The 20,177-nt window shown below is 44.7% G+C and overlaps 1 protein-coding gene across 1 annotated transcript in view; it reads left to right on the top strand.

Annotated features, from left to right (window-relative positions):
- The window catches only part of chn1 (chimerin 1), a 248,469-nt gene that overhangs the window by 135,650 nt on the left and 92,642 nt on the right, over positions 1-20,177 (top strand). Inside the window, exon 7 of the mRNA XM_068035449.1 lies at positions 6,690-6,978. Within this exon, the coding sequence (XP_067891550.1) occupies positions 6,690-6,978 (289 nt within the window). The remainder of the gene's footprint in view (positions 1-6,689; positions 6,979-20,177) is intronic.

Here is a 20,177-nt window from a genome sequence, read left to right as displayed (position 1 = left end):
ATGTACTATTTCACTTTGGGGCTGGATATCATGACACCAAAACTTTCCGGCCATCAACAACCCTTGATTAGAATGCTTATAGAGGGATGATCTCTGTTTTTATTAACCTGTACTGGGTTATCGATCATTTTTATAGTAACCATAGTAACCATAGATGAGTGCTGGTAACCTTGCCAATGCGCAGGTCTGACTTTAGAGGGGGAAATAGCTGTAACCTCACAGAATAACTGCATTAAAGAGCGAGCAGTGAAAGACAGGACTAGAGATGACAGAATTGTAATATGTTTACATCTTGTCCAATCAGGATCACCTGTATGTTTTTCAGCAAGCTAATAGAGAAACAAAATTATTGTATATCTGTGAAAATCCAAACAAGATCATTTTAAGTGAATTCATTGATGTAATTTGGAAGCTTTAGAATTTATTTTAAAATTGCCCTTATATAATAAAGGAAATATGATAAAATATTTACAAGAGCAGTACCCCAACACCCCCTCTGCTTCCCATGGCACCTTTCATGTCAAGACCTGCCATTTTACCTGCTTTCTCCTCACCATCCAAGGTTCCAACACTCCTTCCAAGTTAAACTTCTTCAACTTAGTATACTGTATCTGCTGCTTACAATGTGGTCTTCTCTACAATGGGGACACCAAATGCACATTGGGTGACCGCTTTGAGGAACAGCTCTGTTCAGTCCGCAAGCATGACCCTGAGCTATCGGTCGCCTGTATTTTAATTCTCCACCTTTCACGCTGACCTCTCTATCCTCAGCCTTCTGCAATGTTCCAATGAAGCTCAACATAAGCCCAAGAAACAGCACCTCATTTTTCGATTAGGCACTTTACAGCCTTCCAGAGACAACATTGAGTTTAACAATTTCAGAACATAATCACTGCCCCCATTTTGTTTCCTTTTCTTTGGATGTTTCGTTTTTTTCTCTTTTTTTTGCTTTCAGAAGGCAGCACACCTGCTGTAGGCATTACTTTCGTTTCTTTGTTTCTCTTCTTACCCCATCACCACTCCCTTTGGCCCTGCATGACCAACTCTTTTGTAATACAGGGCTGAATTTAGTGAGGCAGTTTGGAGCAGGATTGGAGGTGTGAGGAGAGAGGGGAGGGGGTGCAGAGGATTGCCTCGCACGCATCCATCTGGAAATCCAATGTTGTGACATCGGTTCCGGATTTAGTCAGCAGCAGGAAAGCACCAAGGTGGCATTGTCGGCCTGACAGGAGTGCAGTTTAAATTGTTGAATTGATAGCGATTGTGGTGAGACCTCAGTAACTCAATGGGTAGACAGCCATGACCAACACTAGACAGGGGAAGAGTGGGGAGTGGAGGCCATTGTCAGCCTGTGGTGCTGTGAACTCTGCATGGGTGGGTTTGGTGCTGGGTGGTAGTGCCGGGTGGGCTTGGTACTGGGTGGGCTTGGTGCTGGGTGGTGTGGTTTCGGGTGGCAGTGTTGGGTGAGTGTGGTCTCTGGTGTTCTGCACAGGTGGCCATACTGTCTGGGAGAGGGTCGGGTAGCCATACTATGAGACGAGAGAGTCTGATGGTCATATTATTGGACGAGAGGGTCGGCTCTCAGCAAGGGTGGGCACTGAGGTCCATTAGCGAATAAGCTGAGAGGAGTAGCAAAAGTGCCAAGGCAACTTCATCTCTAAGGACAGTGCTCTGGAGGCCTACTGATCACCTGGCATGGGTCTCATACATCATGTTGTTGTGTACCTCCGTGGTGTGATGCAGCACCTTCAACGAAGGGATGGCCAGCAGGCAGCTACGCCTGCTTGTGGAGCTCCATGACAATAGCAGTAGCAGCCGGCCATGCCAAGAAGGGCCCACCTGCGCAAGAGAGTGTGCTGGACAACTCAGCTACCTCCAAATGTCCGAGTGGCATTGTCAGCAAAGACTGTGGCTCTGCAGGGAGGCCATCACTGACTTATGCACCCTGCTGCAGGATGAGTTGTGACCTTCGGGATTGGGTGGTCACCCCATGCCAGTAGCCCTGAAGATTACAGTGGTACTTAACTTTTACCCATCTGAATCTTGTCAGGGATCCACCGGGGGCATTGTGGGGTCTTCCAGGCAGCTGCCCACTGCTGGATCAAGGAGGAGACTAATGCTTTGTTCAAGACTATTTGTGCTACTGGACCGACCCTGATAGTCAGGCAAATATGCCATCAGATTTGAGGCTATTGCTGAATTCCCTGAGGTGCTCGGTGATAGACTGCACACATGTGGTCATCAAGGTTCCAGCGGACCAGCCAGCTGCCTTCATCAATAGGAAGGGAGTCATTTCATCAATGTTCAACTGGTCTGCGACCACCAAAAGTGTTTCCTGAAGGTGTGTGCCCGCTTCCTGGGAAGCAGCCACGATGCCAACATACTTCGACAGTCCCAGGTGCCATAGCTTTTCAGGCCCCCCGCTTGCCTTCAGGGATGGATTCTCGAGGACAAGGGCTACTCATTGAAGATATGGCTACTGACACCTCTGAGGAACCCTCGCACTGCAGCAAAGGAGGTACAAAACTTGCCATCTCTCCACAAAAGCCACCATTGAGCAGGCCATTGCGCTGCTGAAGATTAGATTCTGGTGCCTGGATGGATCTGGTGTAGCCCTGCAGTATTCCCCAGTGAGGGTCTTGTGTATTATGGAAGTCTGCTGTGCCCTGCACAATCCAGCATTGCAGATGGGGGGGAGGCCTTGCATGAAGAGAACATGATTGATCGCCAGTCCTCAACTGACAAGGAGGACGTGAAGGAGGTTAATGAGCAGGCAGCACTGGATGCCAAGCACATTGAGCTACAGACCAGGAAAACGAGACAATCTCATACTTACCTACTTCCAGCCATTATAATGGCCTCTCAGAGTGAACTCAATAAAGACCTCAATGCATTCAGTCTGTCGCCTCTTTTCTATTTGGGTTCTGTGCCTTCTGTCCGGCTTAACCACGCGCTCTAACACATCTGAGATGCTTACCAAAGGAGGGATTTTCCTACACTGGCAACCCACTGAGGGAGAAGGATGAAGTCAGCATCTCACAATTAAGGCATGAAAGAATAAGCATTTTCCACAATGAATGTTAACTTCAATAACAATAAAACTTTATTAGACAAAACAAATGGTAAATGTCATACACCTGTGAGAACCCAAGTGTGTCTAGGTAGTTTTCTTTACATGTTTTTGTGTGCTTCTATGAGGTGTGACCTCTTTGATAGTAGCTAGGCTGGAGGCAGGTTGCTGACCAGGCTGTCCCTTGGCCTGGGATGACTTTGGCAGAAGTCCTCTTGGTGCCTGAGGCTTGGAGGACCCCAGCTGTCTGAGCATTACCTGCACAGGTGCCGGAATCTCCTCAGGTATCATGGCTACTGGAGCTGGGCTCACTGGCGGAGGGGCTGAGAAGCCACTGTCCACACTCAGAGCACACTGAGGGGAGCCCCCAGCTGTGGAAGTCAGCCTCTCCTCCTCCCTTTCATGGTTCACTTGAACCTCCCTGCTGACCAGAGAAGAGCTGGGACCTGGTGAAGGCTCCAGGCAGTTCGTCCTTCTATCGCCTTGCCACTGCTGTGTTGAGCTCTTGGCCAAGGCGATGGTGTGCAGCTGTGTGCGCATTTGTGGGATCCGTCTCTCCATGAGGGTCGCCAACCTCTCGATGGAGGAAGCCATGGGCTCATATGCCTGAGACATGGCAGCACTCATGGCATGGATGGACTCCTCCATCGTCCACTCATGGCTGCACATGGCCTCTGGCAGCTATGCCAGATGTTGCATTACCTCTCTCTGCAACTCTAGCTTGCCCTGTGCTGTCGGCACCAGAGGCTCGTCATCAGCCTGGGGCTCAGCATGAGCCTGGCCACCCACAGTCATCCGGCAGTCAGAGGCCGCGACTGTCTCAACCTCAATCAGCTGCTCGGGCACTTTGAGGTGCTCTCAAAAGCTTGTGACCCTGATTCTAAAGCTGAGCGTAAACCCACCAAGGTGAAAGTATCCGTGCTGGTGGAAGGCGCAGGAGAGTCTTGTGACAGTGCATCTTCTGACTGCTCCTCCTCAGAGATTGACAACTGTTCCCCTTCTTCAGTCGGAGTCTCTTGAGGTCTCCGACCTGCAAGAGAGAGCACAAACATGTGGGCTGGGTATTGCAGATCTTGTCATGCCAGTCATGCGTGATGTGGATCTCCAGAAGTGTGTTGGAAGTCAAATGAAGACAATCCTCACTCTCTTGCACAGAGACTCCAATCTCACCATCCGCTATTGAGCAGCTACCCTGGGACCCCACTAACGCCAGTGCCGCCTCCTCAGCCGTCGATGGAGGTCGTATGTTTGGAATTCCTCCACCAATCCTTGAGGTTTTCCTGTTGTTATGGACCCGTTGGTCCTACAAGTGGAAAGGTGGAGATAGCAAGATTTCGCAGGGAGAGTCTTGTGACAGTGCATCTTCTGACTGCTCCTCCTCAGAGATTGACAACTGTTCCCCTTCTTCAGTCGGAGTCTCTTGAGGTCTCCGACCTGCAAGAGAGAGCACAAACATGTGGGCTGGGTATTGCAGATCTTGTCATGCTAGTGGCAGCCGCTCATCCCCTGCTGGGGTTTCCTATATAGCTCATCCCCATGTCAGCTCTTAATGGGGATGAACTGTGAAAGAAGACTGCCTGTGGCCGAGGTGCAGCCATGCATCTGTCAGGATGTGATGCTTAAACTCCTTTGCCAGGGCCTTTGTGGTGCCTTCCTCTCGATCTGCTGCTGCCTCCTGTGTAGCCACATGTAATCCCTAAAAAGAAGGGAGAAATCGAGCACTCACCTTGGCAAAATGAAGAATGTTATTGACCCTCTTTCTGCACTGCACGCAAGGTCAGGGTGGGTGGGGGTGGGTAGGTGACTCCATGGCTGCTGAGCTCTGCGATCTCCATCCAGGTTTGCTTGGTCAGGTGGGAGGACCTCTTCTTGCCATCCCTGGGGAAGAGTGGGTGGACAAGTTGCAAATGAAATTTTTTTTTTGGGCGGCGCAGTGGTTAGCACCGCAGCCTCACAGCTCCAGCGACCCGATTCAATTCTGGGTACTGCCTGTGTGGAGTTTGCAAGTTCTCCCTGTGTCTGCGTGGGTTTTCTCCGGGTGCTCCGGTTTCCTCCCACAAGCCAAAAGACTTGCAGGTTGGTAGGTAAATTGGCCATTATAAATTGCCCCTAGTATAGGTAGGTGGTAGGGAAATATAGGGACAGGTGGGGATGTGGTAGGAATATGGGATTAGTGTAGGATTAGTATAAATGTGTGGTTGATGGTCGGCACAGACTCGGTGGGCCGAAGGGCCTGTTTCAGTGTTGTATCACTAAACTAAACTAAACTAGAACCTCCTGCCTTTCCCTTGCAGCCCGGAGGAAAATCTCAAAGATGGCCCTGTATCTCGAAATAAATAAATAAATAAGGCATCGCTAAACAGTGGAGCCACCAGGTGTCTTGCCTCTGCCGTAGTGCGCTGTCCTTTTCTTGGGTGGGGAGGGTGGGGTGGTGGTCCAGGAGTCACTACCACACCGGGTTCAGTTGCAACGAACAAAGAGTAAATGACTCAAAGGCAGCAATACAAGCAGGACAGGTAGGGCTTTAAACAAGGTGCCAGCACCTGCTCCGGAATCATCTGACGTCGTATTCAGTGCCTCAGAGTCCGCCCCCATGTATGGGCCCCATGCCTCCATTATGATAATTGGCCGATTGGCGTGTGATTGTAGTGGGTCAGCCACATATGTGATGAGCGGCGACGGCGTCCACTTCTGGGTCTGCCACCGGAACTTGCGACGAGTTAACTAAGTTCAGCCCTGAATCTCTCCTGTCTTCCACCCTATCACCAACCTTCCCCTTTGTTCTTTTTCCCAAGCTCCCCCACTTCACCTGTTTAAACCCTATTACATTTCTGATTTTTCCCAGTTCTGATGAAAGGTCATCAGCCTGAAGCTTTAACTCTGCTTCTCTCTCCACAGATGCTGCCAGACCTGCTGAGTATTTCCAGCATTTTTTGTCTTTATGATAAAATATTTATCCTGTCTGGGGAATTTTCAAAATCCTATGGACAGACTTTCCTCCTTCCACACTGTAAACAATGTTTTGTGTGTGACACTGGCTGAAGCTAGTACAACACATAGAAACTTTATACACCAAACTCAGCAATGGACTCTTCGCTTTCAACCAAGATAAAAGAATAGTTACTCTTGTGCCTTTCAGTCTTCAGCTTCTGGCAATCCTACATGAATGTAATTGTTGGCTTTAGGACTGGATAACATTCCAAATACCCTGTTCTGTCTGAAATGATGGGGCAGAGAAGTCCAACTGCTGTATTAAACCACAGTATTGATGTGTTATTAGAAGACACCATTATGAAGGCAAAACAGAATCGGAAGCCAAGCAATCTAATAGAGATGCTAAAATTCTCTTATGGAGTTTTGAGTATTTTTTGAATTTCTCCACAGCTGTAAATTAGTGATTGAAAAGACTCAAAGAAAACAAATCACTCCTTTTAGGGCCAACAGTAGTCTGGTGATCAGTCTTTGTTTTTCTTCATACTCCCTTTCCATCTGTACAGTCCAGTTTTATTTTGCTGTTATGGTGCAATCCACAATAAATGCTTTGATAGCTTGAAATTTTGGATGCAGTGAAATTCTATTTTGCTCACTATGTTCTAATTTCTGTTTTCAATTGAGACAGGTTTGGAACTCAGACCAGAAACTTTCGTCTTTACTATGATGGGAAACATTTTGTAGGAGAAAAACGGTTTGAGTCGATCCATGACCTGGTAACAGACGGATTGATTACATTGTACATTGAGACTAAGGCTGCAGAATACATTGCCAAGATGACGATTAATCCAATCTATGAGCACATAGGCTATACAACTTTAAACCGGGAGCCTACCAACATAAAATGTCTTCCAGCCCTTAGAGACATACAAGCAGAGCCCCAATCTGGTGGAGAGTGCGCCACTCCAGAGGAGAGAGTAAGGATTCAAAAATGTTTTATTTCTTCTCCCGCCTCCCACACCTATATTTTCCCATACTGTAAGTTTCACACTCAAGTATAGATGGCTTGTTTAGAGCTACCATTTTTGGGGATGTAGGCATGTTTAATCATGCATTGTAAAGCAGGGCAACCAAACTGAGGTACCTTGAGTGGTAATATAGTAATGTAGCTAAAGGCACAACAATCTATGTATTCCAGTTTTAAGGCATTTTGTTGTAGTTTATTACATATTAGTTTATTACGTTGAACCCATATTCCTACAATAGCTGATCACAAAAGGGGATAACAACACAGTTAGTATGCTAAAGTAGGAGGTTACTATCAGTAGGAAGAAAGGCATGATATGCAAAGTGCAGATATAGTATAACTGGGAGTATTGTTTAGAAATAATCATATAAATCAGAAGGGCAAAATTAAATTGTTTTGGAAATATAATATAAACCTGAATAGTTTGTTATAGCCTTGAATGCACTGGTGGATATTTTAAATTAGAATTTTGATTTTTGTTTTGGACCTTTTTCTGAAGTTTAACATTAGAATTTGTATCTTTTACTGTTGGCAACTCTTATTTTGGTTGCCACATGTTGCTGTGCATTGCCATATCATATCACAAGCAGAGTAGGTGTCCTACCAGGGCTCATATTAGATCGGCATTTGCTAACTTGAACCAAATCAGTAATCAGGATTATACACGTCATAATATTTCTTCTCTTTTTTGTAGTTTTTGTTAGCCAAATAATTTGGCTAATTATTCTCAGTAATGATTTACTGTGGTCACTGGAAGCCACATTTTTTTAAAGGTAAAAATTGTATATAAAGTAATTTTGGTGTATGTTGTGGTTATTTATTGCCTTTTACCAATATTCATATTGACAGCAACAGGGAAGTGATATGGGATGTGCAATTGTGCAGGCAATTTGTCATTTTAAAATGACCAGCTCAGTGAAATTTCGTCAGTTCCATTTCAGTGTTTTGCCTCTGTATGATGTGAACTGGCCTCTCATTCTCTGAGATTACAGTTTTTTAGACAGCATTATCCTCCAGGGGCATGCAATGATTTTACTATTAGCAAGCTGGGCTGAGAAGCTGCATGCATTCTTTCTGCTCATTACAGTGACTTCAGAACAGCTTTATAAAAAAAAGTATAACTTTCCTTGTAACCAAAATAAATCAAAAAGGTTAGATGAGCCCCTGATTCACTTGAATAAATACTGCAACACCCTGTCAGAAATGAATGAAATATCACTTGGGTCTCACACAGATGAGGTTCTTCAATCTCCTTTATCTTGGAGATGTGTTCAAACAGTTTGCTTCATCAACTGGAATTTGAACAATGGCTATTAACTTGATATAAGGATCTTCATTCTAGATGTGAGATGAGCATACAGTAATCCTCAGCAAACCCTTAACTGTACTGAGAGTATACTCATAATGACATCAAAAAACAACTGCTGTCATTTTGCTTGTTAACATCCAGGGAACAGAAAATTTGTTTTAATATATTGATAATTGAATGTACAAATTAAAGCTGGGGGAGTTGTTTATAGCCATTTCCTGTATGACTCTTGTTATACAATTCTAATAATTTGACTGGGCTGAAAACAATACTGTGAACTGCTTGGTAATATTACCAGAAAAGAATTTATAACTATGTTACAAAATTTATTACATTTCTCCTTCATCTGTCATAAATGATTATGTAAAAGAATACATACTTGATTTATAATTTTGTAAAACTAAAGCCTGATTGTCAGATAAACCAAATTCCTTATTAGCAATATGGGTGTCAACTTGGCTCACAGAACAAGATCGCAACGTTGCAGGTTCCAGCCCCACTTTGAGATTTGATCACATAACCTAGGCTGACACTCCAGCGCAAAATTCCTGCACTACCAGAGGTGTTCTGCAGATGAGATGTTAAATTAAGGCCCATCTGCCTGTTTTACTATTCAGGTAGATGTTAAAGTCACATGGCACAGTTCAAGGAAGCACAGGGCCCTAGCTAATATCCTTTCCTCAACTTCCATAGTAAATTTAACTGGTTGTTCATTTTACTGCTGTTTTTGAGATGATGCTGTGTGTAACATTGCTGCTCTTCCTTTACCTATGTAAACAGTTACTGCACTTCAAAATAATTCATTACACGTGAAGCAAATTGAGAAGTTTCTGAAAGACTTGATAAATATAAATCTCTTTTCAGTAAGTCAGGTTCTTGGATAATTTGCACTTACAGCAGTCTTTATTGTTTGGCTGAGGAGATGCTGCTAAAACCAAGATTGACACACTTCACTTTAAAAAGTAGTTTTAGTGGGATCTATTATTCAAGACCATGTGAAATAATATATCACAGTGAATCCGTACTTAGAAGGTAAGTGAAGAAAGGATAATTTCAATGTAAAGTACTCACTAAAGTTATTAAGTTTTAAGAAAGTGTTGTTTACAATTGCTAAAATGGAATTAGATTTTCTTAAAACATCAATCTTGCATTCATCTGCAGACCTGACACTTCAGATTTCACACTGAGCTTTATCACTCAGATAATGCTCCACATAATATTGTCAGTAGTCATAGAAGATCCAATATATATTGATATCCTAAAAGCTGCTCAGAAATTGGTAAATGTCAGTACCTGGCTCTGATCAGTGTACAAAACTAAGAAAGGTGCAGCATCACTGACTGACTTCATCTATACCAGACGTTGGCAGCGTAGCTGTGGTGAATTTGATCAGACCTCCAAGAAGCTCCAGGAATAATAATACAGATGCAATTCTTCCTAATTTATTGAATTCTCACCTGATTTGCCATACATAAAGTCATCCTTGACTATATCCTTATTCTTTTCTTCTTGTTGCCCTCAGTGGAGGTTGCTTTTAACCTCCCATTTCAAAAAACGTTTCCAATTGGAGTCTGTCAGTTCACCATGCTGTCTTAAGCAATACGAACCGTCTCCCTGCATCTTTACTGCAAATAGAGAATTTCTATTCAAGTTTTTTTTGAACGTATTAAATTGTTTTGTAACTTTCAACTTAAAGTTTGGGTGCCATTTTAAGTACTATTAGGCCAACCTGGTTGTTCAAATTCTTATTGAATCTAACTTACCTACCATAAAGTACCAGCTCCCCATTTTAAAATCTGTACTGAATGTCTTGGTGCCTTCCCAGTAATCAGCTTGCATGATTCTTAACACATTTTCTTCCATCAGCTTACACGTTTTGAAGTGCAAATCCTGTTTTAAACTCTACATTATGACTGATTCAATGGGAAGTTGGTACTAGATGGTCGGATTTTGACTCAGCGACAGTGAAGAAACTACGATATAGTTTCAAATCAGGATGGTGTATGACTTGGACAGGAACTAGCAGGTGGTGATGCCTTTGTTCTTCTAGGTGGTAGAGGTTACATATTTGGAAGACCCTGTCGAAACAGCTGTGGCGGGTTGCTGCAGTCTTCTTCTTCTTCTTTGGCCTCCTTGTCTCGGGAGACAATGGGTAAGCACCTGGAGGTGGTCAGTGGTTTGTGGAGCAGCGCCTGGAGTGGCTATAAAGGCCAATACTAGAGTGACAGACTCTTCCACAGGTGCTGCAGATAAAATTGGCTGTCAGGGCTGTTTCACAGTTGGCTCTCCCCTTGCGCTTCTGTCTTTTTGCCTGCCAACTGCTAAGTCTCTTCGACTCGCCACACTTTAGCCCCGCCTTTATGGCTGCCCGCCAGCTCTGGCGATCGCTGGCAACTGACTCCCACGACTTGTGATCAAAGTCACAGGACTTCATGTCGCGTTTGCAGACGTATTTAAAGCGGAGACATGGACGGCCGGGTCTGATACCAGTGGCGAGCTCGCTGTACAATGTGTCCTTGGGGATCCTGCCATCTTCCAAGCGGCTCACATGGCCAAGCCATCTCAAGCGCCGCTGACTCAGTAGTGTGTATAAGCTGGGGATGTTGGCCACCTCGAGTACTTCTGTGTTGGAGATACGGTCCTGCCACCTGATGCCAAGGATTCTCCGGAGGCAGCGAAGATGGAATGAATTGAGACATCGCTCTTCGCTGACATACGTTGTCCAGGCCTCGCTGCCATGGAGCAAGGTACTGAGGACACAGGCTTGATACACGCGGACTTTTGTGTTCTGTGTCAGTGCACCATTTTCCCACACTCTCTTGGCCAGTCTGGACATAGCAGTGGAAGCCTTTCCCATGCGCTTGTTGATTTCTGCATCGAGAGACAGGTTACTGGTGATAGTTGAGCCTAGGTAGGTGAACTCTTGAACCACTTCCAGAGCGTGGTCGCCGATATTGATGGATGGAGCATTTCTGACATCCTGTCCCATGATGTTCGTTTTCTTGAGGCTGATGGTTAGGCCAAATTCATTGCAGGCAGCCGCAAACCTGTCGATGAGACTCTGCAGACACTCTTCAGCGTGAGATGTTAGTGCAGCATCGTCAGCAAAGAGAAGTTCCCTGATGAGGACTTTCCGTACTTTGGTCTTCGCTCTTAGATGGGCAAGGTTGAACAACCTGCCACCTGATCTTGCGTGGAGGAAAATTCCTTCTTCTGAAGTGCATCTTGTAGATGGTACGCACTGCTGCCATTGTACGCCGGTGGTGGAGTGAATGAATGTTTAAGGTGGTGAATGGGGTCCTGATCAAGTGGGCTACTTTGTCATGCATCATGTCGAGTTGCTTGAGTGTTCTTGGGGCTGCACACATCTAGGCAAGTGGAGAGTATTCCATCACACTCCTGACTTGTTCCTTGTAAATTGGGGGACAGGCTTTGGGGAGTGAGGAGGTGAGTTACTCGCTGCAGAATTCCCAGCCTCTGACCTACTCTTTTAGCCACAGTATTTATATGGCTGGTCCAGTTCGGTTTTTGTTTAATTGTAACCCCAGAATGTTAATGGTAGGGAATTCAGCAATTGTTGAATGCAGTTGATTGTCATGGGAGATGGTTAGATTCTCTCTTGTTGGAGATGGTCCTTGTGTGGCACGAATGTTACTTATCAGCCCAGGACTGAATTTTGTCCAGGTCTTGCTGCATGTGGATACGACCGGCTTCAGTATCTCAGGAGTTGCAATTGGAACTGAAGGCTGTGCAATCATCAGTGAGCATCCCCACTTCTAACCTTACGATGGAGAGACGGTCATTGATGAAGATGGGTGGGCCTAGGACACTACCCTGAGGAGCTCCTGCAGCGATGTCCTGGAGCTGAGATGATTGGTCTTCAACAACCACAATAATCTGCCTTTGTGCTAGATATGACTCAACCAGTAGAGAGTTTTCCCCTGATTGACTTCAATTTTTCTAGGGCTCCTTGATGCTACGCTTGGTCAAATGCTGCCTGGTGTCAAGGGCAGTCACTTTTATCTCCCTTCTGAAATTCAGCTCTTTGGTCCATGTTTGGACCAAGGCTCTGATGAGGTCTGGAGCTAGGTGGCCCTGGTGGAACCCAAATCGAGCAGGTCATTGCTGTGTAGGTGCCGTTTGATAGAACTGTTGATGACAACTTCCATCATTTTGCTGATAATCGAGATTAGATTGATGAGGCAGTAATTGGCCGGATTGGATTTGTCCTGCTCTTTATGGACAGGACATACCTGGGCAACGTTGCACATTGTTGCATAGATGCCTGTATCAAAGCTGTACTGGAACAGCTTGGCTAGGTTCTTGGCGACTACTGCCGAGATGTTGTCAGGGCCCATAGACTTTGCTGTATCCAGTCTGTTTAGCTGTTTTTTCATATCACATGGAGTGAATCAGATTGGCTGAAGACTGGCATCTGTGATGCTGGGGGCCTCAGAAGGAGGCTGAGATGGATCATCCACTCAGCACTTCTGGCTGAAGATGGTTGCGATGCTTCAACCTTGTCTTTTGCAAAGATATGCTGGGCTTCCCCATCATTGAGGATGTGGATATTTGTGGAAACTCGTCTTCTGGTTAGTTGTTTGCTTGCCCACCACCATTCATGACTGGATGTGGCAGGACTGCAGAGCTTTGATCTGATCCATTGGTTGTAGGATTGCTTAGCTCTGTATATAACATGCTGCTTCCACTCTTTAATATGCACGTAGTCCTGTGTTGTAGCTTCACCGGGTTGGCAGCTGTTTTTAGGTATGCCTGGTGCTGCTCCCAGCATGCTATAGTTCTCAATTCTCATTGAACCTTGGTTGGTCCCTGACTTGATGGAAATTGTGGAGTGAGAGATACACTGTGCCATGAGGTTACGGATTGTGGTTGAGTGCAATTCTGCTGCTGACGATGGCCCCCAGCACCTCATGGATGCCCAGTTTTAAGCTGCTTGATCCATTCTGAAACTGTCCCAGTTAGCACAGTGGTAGTGCCACACAATATGATGGAGGGTATCCTGAGTGTGAAGACAGGACTTCGTCTCCACAAGGACTGTGCAGTGGTCACTCCTTCTAATACTGTTATGGACAGATGCATCTGCAACATGTAGAGTGGTGAGGACAAGGTCAAGTATGTTTATCCCTCTTGTTGGTTCTCTCAACACCTGCCGCAGGCCCAGTCTGGCAGATATGTCCTTTAGGACTTGGCAGTTCAGTCAGTAGCAGTAAAACCAAGCCATTCTTGGTGCCAGACATTGAAGTCCCCACCCAGAGTGCATTCTGTGACCTTATTACCCTCAGTGCTTCTTCTAAGTGATGTTCAACATGGTGGAGTATTGATTCACCAGTTGAGAGTGGAGGGCAGGTAGTAACATGCAGGAGTTTTCTTTGCCCATGTTTGACTTGTTGCCATGAGAATTCATAGGATCCAGAGTCAATGTTAAGGACTCCCAGAGCTACCCCCTCCCAACTGTATTCCAGTGTTCTGCCACCTCTGGTAGGCCTGTCCTGCAAGTGGGATGGGATGTACCCAGGGATGGTGATGGAGGAGTCGAGGACATTGGCCATAAGGTATGATTCAGTGAGTATATATGTCAGGCTGTTGCTTGACCAGTCTCCAGAACAGCTGTCCCAATCTTGGCAGAGAGAGAATGACTTTGCAGGGTTGACTGGGCAGGGTGTGCCTTTGTCGTTTCTGGTGCCCAATCAAGTGGTTCATCTGGTTTTGTTCTTCCTCAACTTTTCTGTAGCATTTTGATACAACTAAGTGACTTGCTGGACCATTTCACAGGGCAGTTAAGAATCAACCACATTGATGTGGGCTTGGAGGCACCTGTAAGCCAGACTGGGTAAGGACAGCAGATTTCCTTGCCTGAAGGACATTAGTGAACCAGATGGGGGCTTTTTTATGACAATCTGGTGGTTTCATAATCATCATCTTTGAGACCAACTTTTTATTCCTGATTTATTAATAATTGAATTTAAATTCCCCCAGCTGCCATAGTGGGATTTGAACTCATGCCTCTAAAGCATTAGTCCAGGTCTCTGGATTACTAGTCCAGTAACATGACATAGGAACATATAGGAATACAGGAGCAGGAGTAGGCCATTCAGCCCATCGAACCTGCTCCGCCATTCAATATGATCATGGCTGATCATACACTTCAATGCCTTTCTCCCCACAATGTCCCCATATCCCTTTATGTCATTATTATTTAGAAATCTGTCAATCTCTACTTTAAACATACTCAATGACCAAGCTTCCACAGCCCTCTGGGGCAGAGAACTCCAAAGATCTACAGCCCTCTGAGTAAAGAAATCTCTGCTCATCTCTGTCCCAAGTGGCTTCCCCCCTATTTTGAACCTATGTCCCCCGTCTCCAGACTCCCCAACCAGGGGAAACATCCTACCTGCATCCACCCTGTCTATCCCCTTAATTATTCTGTAAGTTTCAATGAGATCACCTCTCATTCTTCGAAACTGCAGAGAATACAGGCCCAGTTTCCCCATTCTCTCCTCATAGGATAGTCCCACCATCCTGGGAACAAGTCCGGTGAACCTCTGTTGCACTGGCAATAATATCCCTCCCAAGGCAAGGGGACCAAAACTATACACAGCACTCCAGGTGCGGTCCAACCAAGGCTCTATACAATTGAAGCAAGACTTCACTACTCCTGCATTCAAAACTTCTTTTGATAAAAGCCAACATACCATTAGCCTTCCCAACTGCCCGCTGCACCTGCATGTCAGCTTTCAGTGACTCATTGACGAGGACACCTCTGTACATCTACACTTTCTAATCTCTTACCATTTAAGAAATATCTCATTAAATCAGTGTCTAACATAGTGATGAGAAAGTAAGTCAATAAATTAATCTTCTCATTTAAAGCTTCTTCACAAAAATGCACATTTGTTGTTGTTTTATTAATAGTAAGATAAATTTTTAATGCCTTTATCTTTCCCAAAATTGTCTCACCAGCCCCCTATGTAAGACAAAAATTGTAATGTGCCCCCCCCCCCCAACACTAAAAGATTGGACAACCCTGATGTAAAGCATCCCAAAGTACTTTAAAGCAAAGGCATAAGCTAAGCATAATGAGATGAGTAAGGGTGCTGACATGGCCATAGAGGTAAGTTTTGAGCTGGCTTTTGAAGGAGGTGTGAATGAGGTTGAGTTAGATTGCACCAGAGGGTGGGGCCAAAATAGCTGAAGGCTATGTGACTGAACTTGAAGGAGAGATGGAAAGAGTCTGTAGAGCAGACAGCATGAACTGACACAGAATATGGCAGCGAAAGGAAAGGGTAAGGCCAGGGAGATGAAGAAAATAATTTTAATTGATGTATTGAACAATGCATAACTAATGAAAGTTGACGAATCACAGAATAATACAGTGCAGAAGAGGCCCTTCGGCCCGTCGAGTCTGCACCGATGCATTAAAGACACCTGACCTGTCTACCTAATCCCATTTGCCAGCACTTGGCCCATAGCCTTGAATGTTATGACGTGCCAAGTGCTCATCCAGGTACTTTTTAAAGGATGTGAGGCAACCCGCCTCTACCACCCTTCCAGGCAGAAGAGAGGTACAAAAGCAGAGAAGTTAGGATGTGGTTGGCAGAGTTTGGGACAAGTTCAGGTTTACATAAATTGATGAGGAGGTAATTAGAAATCCATTACTTTTTCACTTTCGCTATAACAGTAATTTATATTTGTATACAATGGTTAACTTAATTAGCACCATGAGAAAGGCCATACCTATGATGCATAATCTTAAAACTTCTTCAAAACTTTCCCTTTGAGGTAGACTTTATTTCTAAAATATTGATCGCTGCTTCTTCTGAAGTATCAACTGAAAAATCTACATATAGTAGTTTAAATTTTGCGAAATTGATAGGAATATCTATCAGAATTAAAAAGAATCCTGTAATTTTACAATAGGGTTCTGAAAGACTGAATGCAATTAAAAACTTTTTTGAAACACTTTTTAGTTCAAGTTTTCTTATGTCCACAAGAAATATTTTAATATTGTACTTACAGAATTGCTAAGTTGGCGGTTCTTTACATTGCTGTTTATTGTAAGGATCGTAAGTGCTTACAAATTCCAGCTACAGTCATGTGCATTCTTTTCCAATTCAATTCGAATTTGTCATGTCAAGATCACAGAAGATGAGAATGTCAATTTCTTAAATTCATTGGGTGACTTTCAAAAGCATGGGTCCTTTTGATGATGGACTCTGGATTAAAAGTTGTTGGTTTTCTTGTACAGGTACTTGTGGCTTGCATTATTACATATGTAATGATATGAAGGATTTAAATAAGACCATAGGTAGGGATCTCTTGCTGTAATTCAATATGACTCATAGGATCATGCACCTAGTCTTTCATGTGTTTTGCCTACGTGCACCAATGATGACTTCTGAGTGGTTGTAGTGCTTCCCACTATAAATAATCAGTTTTGTAGACTGAAAAAAATAAAGGAATCTCAATTGACTTATGAGGAACTCTCATCTTCGAGCCACCTGTACCCAAATGAGGCCTTGCTTCATTCCCAAAGGGGCTGCTCCACAATTGGTGGGCATGCCTTCAGTTGCTCAGGGCCTAAGCTCTGGAATTCCCTCCCTAAACTTCTCTACCTCTCCTCCTTTATGACACTGCTTAAAATCTCCCTCTCTGACCAAGCTTTTAGTCACTTGTCCTAATTGCTTTTTGTGGTATATATCAATGATTTGGATTTGTATGTACGGGGTACGATTAAGAAGTTTGCAAACAATGCAAAAAAATGGCCATGTGGTTGATAAGAAGAAAGCTGTAGACTACAGGAACTTTAGTCAAGTGGGCGGAACAGTGGCAGATGGAGTTCACTCCAGAGAAGTGTGAGATAATGCACTTCGGGAAGGCTAACAAAGTAAGGGAATACACAATAAATGGTAGGATACTAAGGAGTGTAGAAGAACAGAGGGACCTTGGAGTGCATGTCCAGAGCTCCCTGAAGGTGGCTGAGCAGGTAGATAAGGTGGTCAAGAAGGCATACAGGATACTTGCCTTTATTAGCCGAGGCATAGAATATGAGAGTTGGGAGGTTATGCTGGAACTATATAAAACGCTATTTAGGTCACAGCTGGAGTACTGCCTGCAGTCTGGTCATCGCACTAAAGGAAAGATGTGATTGCACTGGAGAAGGTACAGAAGAGATTTACAAGGATGTTGCCTGGACGGGGGAATTTTAGTTATGAGGAAAGATTGGATGCGCTAGGATTGTTTCCTTTGGAACCGAGGAGGCTACGGGGAGACCGAATTGAAGCGTATAAAATTATGAGGGGTCTAGATAGAGTGGATAGGTAGGCCCTATTCCACTTGGTTGAGGGATGCATAACCAGGGTGCATAGGTTTATGGTGAGAGGTTGGAGATTTAGAGGGGATTTGAAGGGAATTTTTTTCACCCAGCGGGTGGTGGAGACCTGAAACTCACTGCCTGAAAGGGTGGTAGAGGCTGAAACCCTCATAACATTTAAAACATACTTGGATATGCACTTGAAGTGCTGTAAACTACAAGGCTAGGGACTAAGAGCTGAAGAGAGGGATTAGACTGGCTGGCAAAGACACAATGGTCTGAGTGCCCACCTTCCATACAGTAGATTGCTAGATTTTCTAGATTTCTAGGATGAATTTTTCTTGTGTCTTTGTGTGAGCCTGAAGACACCTGAGGTTGAAAAGGCCTCCATCAGTCTGGAAGTGTACGTAATCTCCATCCTTAAGGTCTTCTGTTGCCTGCTGCAACATCATGCTGAAAAGGATGGTGAATAAGGTCGGGGCCAGCACACATCCCTGCTTCATGCCAGTGGAGATTCAGAAGGGACTCGAAAGATCGCTGTTTTGCTTGACTTGTCCGTACTGATTTTCATGAAAGTGCTTCACCATGGCCAGGAACCTGGCTGGGCATCCAGGTTTTTCAAGGATTTTCCAAAGTCCATCTCTGCTCACAGTGTCGAATGCCTTGGTGAGGTCTACGAAAGTGAAGTACAGCCTTTTATTTTGCTCAAGACACTTTTCTTGTAATTGTCTGAGTACAAATACCATGTCTGTGGTGCTGCTGTTTGCTCTGAAACCGCACTAGCTCTCCAGGAGACTTTCTTTTGCAATGGTAGGCTAAGTTACAAGAAAACCTCATCCATGAACTTCTTTTCACCAATGACTGTGCTCTTCTGGCCCACAGTCAGTCAGACCTGCAATGTATAACAACACGTTTTTCCGAGGCGACACAACTCTTCGGACTAAAAATCAGTTTAAAGAAAACTGAAGTCCTGCATCAGCCTGCACCCCAAAAAGAATATAGACCACCAAGCATTGTCATCGAGGGAACTGAGCTGAATGCCGTCAAGCAATTTACCTATTTGGGGAGTGTCATCTCGTTTGATGCCACCATAGATAAGAAAGTGGACAATAGACTTTCAAAAGCAAACCTCACATTCAGCAGACTCTACAAACAAATGAAGAGCAACCACAGCCTCAGAACACAGACCAAACTCAAAGTGTACAAAGCCGTAATCCTCACCACCCTTTTGTATGGCACTGAGTCATGGGTCCTATCCTGCCTTCCAGAGTGCTTCCATCAGCACTGTCTCTGCAGCATCCTCAAGATCCGCTGGCAGGACCACATCACAAACATTGAAGTCCTGGAAACAGCCAACATTGCCAGCATAGAGACCATCCTCCTGCAAAGCCAACTGCGTTGGGCAGGTCACATTGCCCAGATGGACGACAGTTGCCTGCCCAAGATCGTGTTGTATGGAGAGCTGACCACTGGTAAAAGGAACAAAGGGGCCCCACGCAAACGCTTCAAGGACTCACTGAAGAAGTCCCTCTCTGTGTCACATCGACCATCGCCAGTGGGAAGTGCAGGCCATAGATTGTGATGCCTGGAGATGCTACATTGGGAGTACTACAGACACCTTTGAGACTGAGCGAAGAACCAGAATGAAAGAGAAAAGGAAGAGGAGGATAGATCCAACTACCCCTAGCAGCAACTACAACTTCACTTGCACCTGCTGTGGGAGAATCTGCTGGTCACGGATAGGCTTGACTAGCCACCAGCGGGCCTGCAACCGATGAGTGAAACCTTCCTAAAATCGTTGTCCGTGAAGAAATGCCAAGAAGATTTCTAGTTAACTCCCAATGTGGCTTGATGTCAACTTTTGTTTCATATTGCACCTAAGAAATGTGTTGGCACACTTTGCTACATTAAAGCACCATAGAAATGCAAATTGTTGCTGTTACAAATTGGTTGTTAAACAACATTTACCGAATTTGAACTCTTTCTAGTTACCTCACTGTAAAATGCGAGATTTTATTACCACCAACCTTCAGATCCCAGCATGTATACACAAACTCCATTGACAGATTTTCCAGCAGTTCAATATGTTTAATTTCAGCAGTAGCCTCTTGCTCTCTGCAACCAAATCATGTTAAACACTGAGATTTGGATAAGTTATCATGTATTGTCATGTTTGGCCTCCAGATAAACCCCACTCCTCTCCAAGTAGTTGTCATTGAATGCCTAAAATTCTTCCATAACCTACATGATGAACGGACGTCTGCCCTCAGGGTAATGCAAGCACAGTTGACATCATGCCAGGCAGCTTGATGTTCCAGACATCAAAGTCATTCCTTATCACCAACTGCTTACTGGTTACTTACTTCCTGTGAAGGGTTTTATTAAATAAGCATGTCTGCTGTGAGGCTGACTACTCCTTTCAGGGTAGTCAGTATCAGATCAGTGTTGGCCACTGCCTGCCCTACCTGCAGGCAGTTCCTTTTTTACCACAAATCCAGTCACAGCTTGG

This window comes from Heterodontus francisci, chromosome 7 (genome assembly GCF_036365525.1).
Source record: "Heterodontus francisci isolate sHetFra1 chromosome 7, sHetFra1.hap1, whole genome shotgun sequence".
NCBI lineage: Eukaryota > Metazoa > Chordata > Chondrichthyes > Heterodontiformes > Heterodontidae > Heterodontus > Heterodontus francisci.
This window is presented reverse-complemented; position numbering and strand designations above follow the sequence as displayed.